The following is a 9,945-nucleotide window of genomic DNA, read 5'->3' as shown; positions in this document are numbered from 1 at the left end:
CAAAATATATTCTCAATTTCATCTCAAATCCGCAATTTTTCAAAATGTGAAATTTTTGCGCAGTCTGAAATTAAGAGCGTGATTCTTGGAGGATCCTTTTATGCTAGACGTAAAAAAAAAAAAGAAATCGCATTTTTTTTTTTCGCTCTCAAATGAAATGCCGAATTTTGTTTCCGTGATAACCAATTTTTTCCCCTCATATTTCAGCGGAAAGCGGATTAAAATCAAATGAAAATCGGGTAAAAATCAAAAAGAGGCGGGAATTAGAGGTAAAACAGAGGATTCTCATCCCTGCATACTTTTTTTCAACAAGTGGCAAATGTAACAAAAAAAAATTTAATTTTGATAATGAAAACAAAAAAAGTGTTCAGTTTATTTTGATTGTCAAAAAGTGTCTGGGAAAAAAAACCCTTCCTGTAAACGGATGTTCAGATACAGAACTTTTCACTGAGTAATTTTTGCTGAAAAAAAAGTAAAAATTTATGGGGAAATTAGCAGTCTAGTCCCCAAGATGTTTCAGAGGTGAAAAGGATCCATTGATACCATCCACACAAATAAATTCCAACACATCAGCGTTGTGAGTTTATTTGACACTTGTTTACGCAAAGCTTTTCCCCGATTATAATTTTGTACATATTTCAGGGCTAAGCTATCCACTGAAATTTCACCCATGCTATCGACTATGTAGGTTGTTTGCTAGGAAAAAAGAAATTGTCATTTTGTAATGGAATACCAGCAATACAAACTTTTGCTTTCATGGGAGTGAAATAAATATAAAGCAAAAGCAATTTAATTTAAATCATGATCTTGCGTAAGAGCTTATAAATGAATTAAAATAAGTAGCAAAACATTTCTAGAAAAAAAAAATTTCATTTGCTCTTTGTGAGAACCCCTAAACTGTGGTGTCTTATGCATATGCTTAATTCAGCCCTGCTTTTAGCACAGAAATAAATTTTCTTACAGAATACGGGTGCACAATTTGCTGCCCAGCAGCTGTCGAAGTGTGACCTGCAGTAGTAGTAGCTCTGCATTTGAGTTATCATTTTTAAATACGCTCAAATTGCACAAATTACATTATATATCTGTGCAGATTTTCTATCGGCGGTTCTAGCTACGGATTTCCACATTGTTTTAAAAATCTTAATATTTTTAATATATCATTCTGATCTGCACATTTCGAACTTCTTATTTTTTGTTGTGCTTAATTTGTGTCCATTTCATAGTTGATCCAAGTTCCTTTTCCAGATTTTGGCTGCTATTTTCAGATTGTCCACGTAGTTTTTAAAATCTATATCTATTTTTGATACCATATTGATATGGATTGTGAGTTTTAAATCGCTTATTTTAATAATCACTTTCGATGCCTTCTTTATTTGCATCAATTTCATCATATTTATTTTTCAGTCTCTTTTTTCAGTAGTCGCAACCCTTTTTCTACATGGTTGTTGCGAAAAATTCCGACCTTTTTTAATACTAGCTTTATTTGTGCCAATTTCCCCATAAATTTATTACACAGTGTACATGCAGTTGCTGCTACTTATTTTCATGTGGCTTTACGAAAACCTTTATATTTTTAATACAGTAATATTACAACACGGGGAATTTGAATGTGTGTGAAGAAACTGTTTACTGTTATTTATTATTATTTCAAATTTTTTGTAGCTTAAAAAATAATTTAGGATTTAATATTCATAAAATCTCTAATAATTCACCAACTTATAAATGCCCTAGAATTAAAAATATGTTCCCAGCTTATTTTGAGCTTTAATGTGTTTGTTTTATTTCACACCTCTTTAGACAACCATAAATTTTCAATTAAAATATTTAATTTGCGTTTACGTGTCTCAGAATAATATTTATTTATTCCTTTTTATACATTTATTTTATTCTACAAACATAACAGTTTATTTATTTTTAAACAAACCTTTATATCATGTGATGTGATAAAAAACATCATTAATTTTTCCCTATCTTTATATATGTACATTTTTTTCAATACATCTACTTTTTGAATTCAAAGGAAATATTATTATTTTTTAAAGTATCTGTTTGGTATTCTTTAGGTTTGAATATGAATTTTAATATTTAGAAGCGAATATATTAAGTTGGTTGATAGAAAAAAATTTAGTATCCAAAAGAATGACGTTTACGTAAAAATTACCAACATTGCAGATAACATGTTTAAATACTTGGGCCCTTTAAAGGTCAACCAGCTGTACAAGTAGCCTTTCACACAGAAAGGTTGTGCACCCCTTTATAGAACAAACCAATTCCTGTTCTCGAAGTGTAAAAAAATCATGACTTGTTTCAAAAAATGAATTTAATTCAGATTTTATTATAGTACACTCTTTGCAATGCTTAGAAACATCCATTATGAAAAATGCATCAGGTTTACAGATTTCAAAAAGATTAACTATTTCTTACCCATAAGAAATTGCCCTTTTTAAATAAAAGAGGGGAAAAATGTGCTTGCAAAGGTAGTACTGGGTAAGTTTCCATACCAATACCACCATAGCTTGATGAGAACCGGATAGTGGCGCACAATCAATAAAAAAAATATCCTAGTAAGGATTAACATTGAAGTGTAAATATGTAGCCTATTCTAGGAAATATATTCTGAATTAATTCTAAATTTAATTGATTTAATCACATCAGTAGCACTTTTGACAATTACAGCTAGCAGATAAAAAATAAAAGTGGTACACTATGAGAATGCTTCTGCAGTACTTTAACTCATTTTTATTAACTAGAAAATAAGTTTCTTATATTTCCAGACAAAATTTTAATTAGAATATGAACATGTCAAAGTTTAAGTTCTTCTTTTCCTAATTTATGAGTATATTTCTTATGAGAATACAAATAATCAGCCCGTTTAAAGCTTTTACCACACAAATTGCACGCATAAAGCTTTTCATCATAATGTATCAAGGAATGATTAAGTAACTGAGCTTTCAATGCAAATCTTTTTTGACAAACCTCACATTCGTGGTGTTTTTCGTCAGAATGAGTGAGAGAGTGTCGATTTAAATCTCCTTTTAGTCTAAAGCATTTGCCGCACAGGGAACACCTATGAGGTCTTTCCCCAGTGTGTTTAAGGTTGTGATTGTTTAATTGAGTTTTTACTGCAAATGACAGACCACAAGTGATGCATGTATGCGGCTTCTTCCTATTTATATCATGGGAAAGTAAATGAACACGTAAGTGACTTTTTTGGCCAAATGTTTTACAGCACATAGTACACGAAAAGGGTTTTTCATTCGTATGAGTTCGGTAGTGAGACGTCAAATAACTTTTTCGTTTAAAAGTTTTATTGCACAAACTACAGGAATGAGGCCTTTCTGTACTATGATGGGTCAGATGATGTTGGCCTATTTCTGATTTACGTGCAAATGTTTTATCACATAAGCTACACGAAAAAGGTTTTTCGTTACTGTGAACGAGCTGATGTTTGGCTAAAGAAGACTTAAAAGTGAAACTTTTACCACACACAACACATGAATGGGATCTTTCTTGCACTTCTGTGTGAACGAGCATATGCCGATTCAAAGACACTTTACATAAAAAATTTGTTTTACACACATTGCATGCAAAAGTTTTTTTATGTTCCAACGAACTTGAATGGCATTTTCGAATGTGTGTTGTTAACGATTTCACATCCGCAAAGGACCGATTGCATATATTACAAGAATATGGTTTGTAAGGAGATTGAGCAAGTTCATGTGTTAAGGAGTTTTTCTCTTTATAATTTTCATTATAGACATCAGATGGATTTGACAGTTCAGTTGAATGAACCAAATAATGTTCTCTTAAATAGGATAGTTGAGAGAAACTTTCATTACATATACTACAACAAAATGGTTTATCATAAGTTAAATTTATTTCTTGAGTATTTTCACTATTTTCTGAATGAGATTTGTAAATGGAGTGAGCAAGTTCAGGTGACAATGAAGTTTTTTCAAGAGTAACTTCATTAGAGATATTAGATGAATATGAAACTTCAGTAGAATGAGTCAAATAATGTTCTTCTAAATAGGATAGTTGGGGAAAACTTTGATTGCATATACTACAACAAAATGATTTTTCAGGAATTGGATCAATGTCATGAGTTGTTGAACAATCATTAATTGCAGAATTTGTTGTAGATTTGTAAACAGAGTGACCAGATTCATGCGTAATTGAAGTTGTTGTTTTTAAACTTTCATGACAAACATTAGATGGTTCTGATACTTTAGTTGTATGAGTTAAATAATGTTCATCTAAACAGGCCAGTTGTGAGAAACTTCTATTGCATATACTGCACAAAAGTGATTTTTTAGGAGATGTCTCAATATCTCGAGTTGCTGAACAATTGTTATTTTCAGAATCTTTTTCATATGCTGCAGGTTTAAAAATGGAGTGAGCTTGCGCAAGTCTTAATGAAGTTTTTTCTTTAAAACTTTCACCACAGATATTAGAGGAACAGGACACTTCAGTATCATGAGCCAAATAATGTTCTTTTAAGCAGGATAGTTGCGTGAAACTTTTATGGCATATACTACACAAACGTGATTTTTCATGAGTTATGTCAATTATTGAATTATTAGTTTCCGAATCTTCTCTACAAGTTGTATAATCTATATTAATATTATTCGAAATCATTTCGTTTTCTCATTTTCTACAATACTTTAAAATAAGCATGGTTTAGAGCTATATTAAAAATTTTAATTTATCTGATAACGAAACAAAAGCTTACAAATATTTAATGTTTATTTTAGTTTTGAAGAAAACAAGCAGAAAGAATTAATGATATTTTGCTTCCGTTTACTTATTTTTGTATGATAAAGGTTGCGTTCCAATATTCGCACCGGTGACACTGGTTACACGAAAGCGAACTAGTCACGTGATCTCAGTTCACACCGTAATTTAGGAACGATCGGTGCGGTTAGGTCAGTTCTGGTTGCCATTAGCAACCAGAAGCAGACGCTCTCCTCTTTCGGAATCTTTGAGAAAAATATATTAGTGATAACAAATTCATTTTTTGTTCTATTGTACTTATTTCTTGACCATTCTATTTTTGCATTACTTGTTAAAGAATATATATTTCTAGACTTGTAAAGCTGTTTCATATAATAAAGCAAAATATCATGATTAGTTTCAGTTTATCTTATTTATTTTTTAAGTTTAGTTGATAGAAAGTAAAACTTCTGTTTCTTATTGCATATTTTTCCTATTTAAATGTTTATTTTAAAATGCATCCATCATTTCAGTAAGTTTTACATTTAAATATTTAACAAAATTAAAGAGAAAAATAAAAATCTGCTTAGTACAATTTTTATTGTTTTTCTTTGAAATATTTTGGAAATCATATTTTCGAAAAATTAATCGCTATACACTATTCTTTTCCTCCTTGCCCAGAGTGAGTTTTGATTTTTTAAATTTAAAAAAAAAATATTTAGCTTGCTTTAAGCTTAATTTTTCATGTAAATAGCATAATTAATTGATTTTAAATATATAATAAACTTACTTTCATAATGAATTTTCTCAAGAGAGAAACTTTATCTTAATATAATAAGATCTTTTAAAATGTAAATTTGATAGCATTTCAAATACATGAGATGGCATCTTTGAAATGTTTCTCATTGTAAGCTTAAATGTCAATGACAAACAGTCAAAATAAGTTTAAAATTTGATTGCCAGAATTCAGAAAAATTAACACAGCTTCTATTTTGATAGAGATGGTATGTGGTGCAATGTTTATGAGCAAATTGACTTCAACTGTGTAATGAATATATTTTCATAGTGAAATTTTTCACGAAAGCTAATTTGTTTACATGAAGAAATTTTAAAGTAAAACTTCCTCAGTTCCTCTAACAGAAATTAAAAATAACCATATGTTAGATAACACTAAAAAGATCAAAATCCAGTTGTGAGATTTCTTTCTTAGCTGCAGTTAAAAAAAAAAAAAAAAAAAAGAAGTTAGGTAATTTTTATTAGTGAACATATTGTAAGATATTTTTATACTAGCCACCTTTGGCGAGAAGCTATGTCACCTTTCAAAATTATCTTGTACAATATATAAACTTTAACGGCAATCAAGTCGAATGCAGAGCACATCAGTATTTAAATATTTTAATACTTCAAACCCACCTCCAATCCTAACAGCATAATTAGTTTTAAAAATATATTAACCAAATTTTTTTCACCTTTTAGCTGTTGCCCCAGTTGAAAGTACTTTGATCACAATTTTAGCAAAATAGTTAACACAGAGGAAAAAATTAGATTACTGTATGGTAAAAAAAATCCCTCCTAATACTGGATAATAAAACCAAAATATATAGTATTTATATATTTCACTTCAATTTTCCCATTCACAAGATAACGATTTTCTGAAAATTCTGGTTTTCAAAATTACCCACACACAAATTATTAAAAATACTTAACTGAAAAGCGGGTTTAAGTGAATAAATTAATTTTAGGCCATGCTCTAAGGTATCATGAAAAAATTATTAAACTTTACCAAACTTAATTACATATTATAAAACCATATTTTATTTATGGTGTTTATTTCTATAAAATTACAAGATGACTCTAAATAAATACTTAATGCATAACTAACTGTAAAGCTTAGTGCCAAATATTTTTATTAATTTACAAATAGCACATGGACAAACAAATTTGATTAATTATGAGGAGAAAAAAAAAGGGCCATTCGGTTTAAAGTCTGAGCATCCACTGCCTGGTACAGAGATTCTCAACCACTGTGCCGCGGCAGTTTTGTGAGCCGCCAAATTCTTAAAATGTGCCGCCTAATATTAGAAATGATACAATAAAAATTATAATGCTTTTTTTTTTATTATGACTTTACTTTTTATAATTTTTCCACGCTTTAACCGTGTTATCATCTTTGTCGGTGATTATATTGTCTCTGACAATCTTAAAATAAGATGGAAGTGTTTAAATTGTAAATGACACGTGATTTTAAAAAATGTAGTAAGAGCTAATCATTAAAGTAAGCTATGCAATTAATAAACAAATTAACAAAGGATAACTAAAAAAACAAACATATAAAAAAAATTAACAAAGGATTACCAACAAATATTAAGCTAACAATTAGCAAAAAAACTAGTTCACAAGAAACCACAAAAAAATAACAGTTAATAACTATAGAAAACAAGCAAACAATTAATAACTAGCAAAAAAATAAAAATCTGTTACTAAATAATAAAAAATTGGTCGAAAGAAATAATTAATCCCTTAATAAATGTGATTTTGTAGCACATAATATTTTATTTCACATTCAAAATTATTATCACAAACTATTTAACACAGAGTAAAATAGGTAATTAAACAACTTTTAATCTAATTTTTTTCATTGTGAGCCGTCAAATTTCGAAATCGTTATAAGTGTGCCGCAACAAAAAAAGGTTGAGAATCACTAGCCTAGTATGTGGAGGTGCTGTGGTAGCTTGGCGATGTAGGCACTGCATGTTTTTATATAGTTAACATTTCGGTATGAAAAGCTACTTGTTGAATTCTTTTTTTTTTTAATTTTTTTTTATTTTACCAGTTATTTGAAATTCTATATTAGCATTAATAGTATTAGCAATAGAAAGAAAATAGTTGTCAAGTCACTTTTCTTGAATTCTACTGTGAAGCACTTATGCTGTTTAAAATTTACTTTGAAACACTAAACAGTGTTGCTAATATATAGAGAAATACCATAGTGCCACATGGGAGAAATATTTATAAATAGATAACATACTTACCTGAAATAAGTTTGTGTTAAAAAGAGAGAAAGATATTATTATAATTTTGCTACAAGTGGGAGCTTTAGTATTCCATCACAACTATACAATCATAGTATTTAAGTAAAAAAAATGTTTTAACACAACAATATCATTTTATTGTAAAATATATATATAAAACTTAAATTTTTTAAAAAAATTAAGAAACAAAAATGTTGCAACAAAACAAGAAATGAACTAGTAATGATAAAGTTTAAAGTGTTTTTTTTGTTTACATTCAAAAATAAGAAATTCACTAATATTGTAATCTGCAGATATTGTTGTAATAAAAAATTTTCCATGTTGGACAGAAATATTTAAATTTGTAGTAATATAATTACACATAGTGACAGCAACCTTTGCCATCAAGTTTAAAATCGTTTCAGATAAACTTAACTATTGTTTGCAACTAGTGTAAAACAATGATGTATACAAAGATGTTTCACATAAAGTTAAATCTCCCTGTCATAACTATTAAGTTGTATTTGTCAGAAATGTTTTAAATCAAACTTTTAAACTAAGTTCAAATATTAACCCGAAAGTTTAAGATGACACAAGCTAGTCAATAATTCACTTATTTCAGTCTTTTTTTAAAAAACTTTTGCCAAAAGTTAGATTTAGTAGTATAATTCAAAAAAAAAGTATACAAAACAACAGTTATTAATAAGTGTTTCAGAAATTTTCAAGTTAGTGTTATAAAAAATAAATATTTATATTACGTATAGATCAATAATCACGTAATAAATACCTTGAATTAAAAAATAATTATCATTAAGAAATAGAAATCTTGAAACAAAAAGTAATGAACTAATAAGAAATTTAAATAGAAGCCGATTTTTTTAAAATTTTAAACAGAATCAAAGCTTAAATTAAAAATTTACCAATAACATATAAAATCTTCATATTGTTCAAAATTATAATGTCATAATATAATACTAAAATGTTTATTATATTGTGATTTTCAGAATTTATTTTAGTTAACAATTATGAAAGAAATATAAATGTTAAAAACCTTTGGCATTAAAAGTCTAGTTCTAATAACACAGGCCAATGAACGACCTTTGTCGTTGGGCTCTATTTAAGATCCTTTTACAAAAACTAAACTTTTATATAATATCATCTGTTATTAATCTAAGACATTGATTTGCATGTGTGCTGAAGGAGGTACAGATCAGGATAGATTTCCATATCATTACTACTATGTTGTGGTTATCAGAAATGATTTAATATTAAAAAAAGAAATAGAAATACATACAATACTAATTATAAGCATAATAGATTGAAGGCCTAGTTTAACAACTTAGGTCAGTCCCTTTAATGACACTCATATGATGTATAATACAGTAAAAACTAAAAGCAAAATTTGTTATTAAGCTAGGATAATATTCATCGTTCCAGGTCTGTTATGGAATATAGAAAGGATATAAGAAAAATTTATAACACAAAAGAAATGTATTTAACAGTCAAATATTGATTGGATTTGTTTATTTCAAAAACAATATACATTGGACGAAAATGTTTATGAATGCATATGAAGCAATAAATCTCTTACTGATTTTAAAGTTCTATCGCTATTACAAATTTAACAATGCTTTGGATAGTTGTTTGATTTACAAAACGATATGTTTATTGAAAATCACAAGTCAAAATTCTTTCGATGTGAATCTATCAAGTAAATCTAATCACCACACGTATCAAAATTCAGATGAATTCTTAGTCTTGAAAACAAAAACATACTAATATCAGAAATAAAACGTTTATGAATGATATCCATTGCTATAAACAACATCAAGACAATTCATCTACAGAATACATTTCCAATAATAATTATTATATTTCAACTTATTACAAGAAAATTTATTTTCAATGATAAAACAAGTTTTTATAACAAATTTATATTAAAATCCATTCAAAAATACAGCAAAATTATGACGATCTCAACAGCAGTACGATAAAGTTTGTAAACAAATAAGGGCAATGACGTCATGCGAACTGACCAAACCGACCAGAAACCTGGTGCACTTCGTGCGTAACTGGTGACACTGGTTTGAATATTGGAACGATCAGTGCAGTGCACTGGTGTAACTGGTTTTAATATTGGAACGGTCGGTGCGGCAAACCAGTGCAACCGGTTACACCGGTGCGAATATTGGAACGTGCCCAAAGTTACCAATAAAAGATA

General features: G+C 28.5%; 1 protein-coding gene across 1 annotated transcript; it reads right to left on the bottom strand.

Annotated features, from left to right (window-relative positions):
• Window positions 1-2,719: 2,719 nt before the first annotated feature.
• On the bottom strand, window positions 2,720-4,800 carry LOC107441584 (uncharacterized). The gene has a single exon (XM_016054906.4). It carries the CDS (start codon window positions 4,636-4,638, stop codon window positions 2,803-2,805), a length of 1,836 nt encoding a protein of 611 aa, XP_015910392.3. The 5' UTR covers window positions 4,639-4,800; the 3' UTR covers window positions 2,720-2,802.
• Between the last annotated feature and the right edge of the window lie 5,145 nt (window positions 4,801-9,945).

This window comes from Parasteatoda tepidariorum, chromosome 2, assembly GCF_982258835.1.
Source record: "Parasteatoda tepidariorum strain Cologne lab strain chromosome 2, Ptep-v5.0, whole genome shotgun sequence".
NCBI lineage: Eukaryota > Metazoa > Arthropoda > Arachnida > Araneae > Theridiidae > Parasteatoda > Parasteatoda tepidariorum.
Note: the sequence above shows the minus strand (reverse complement) of the source record. Positions and strands in the feature narration are given on the sequence as shown.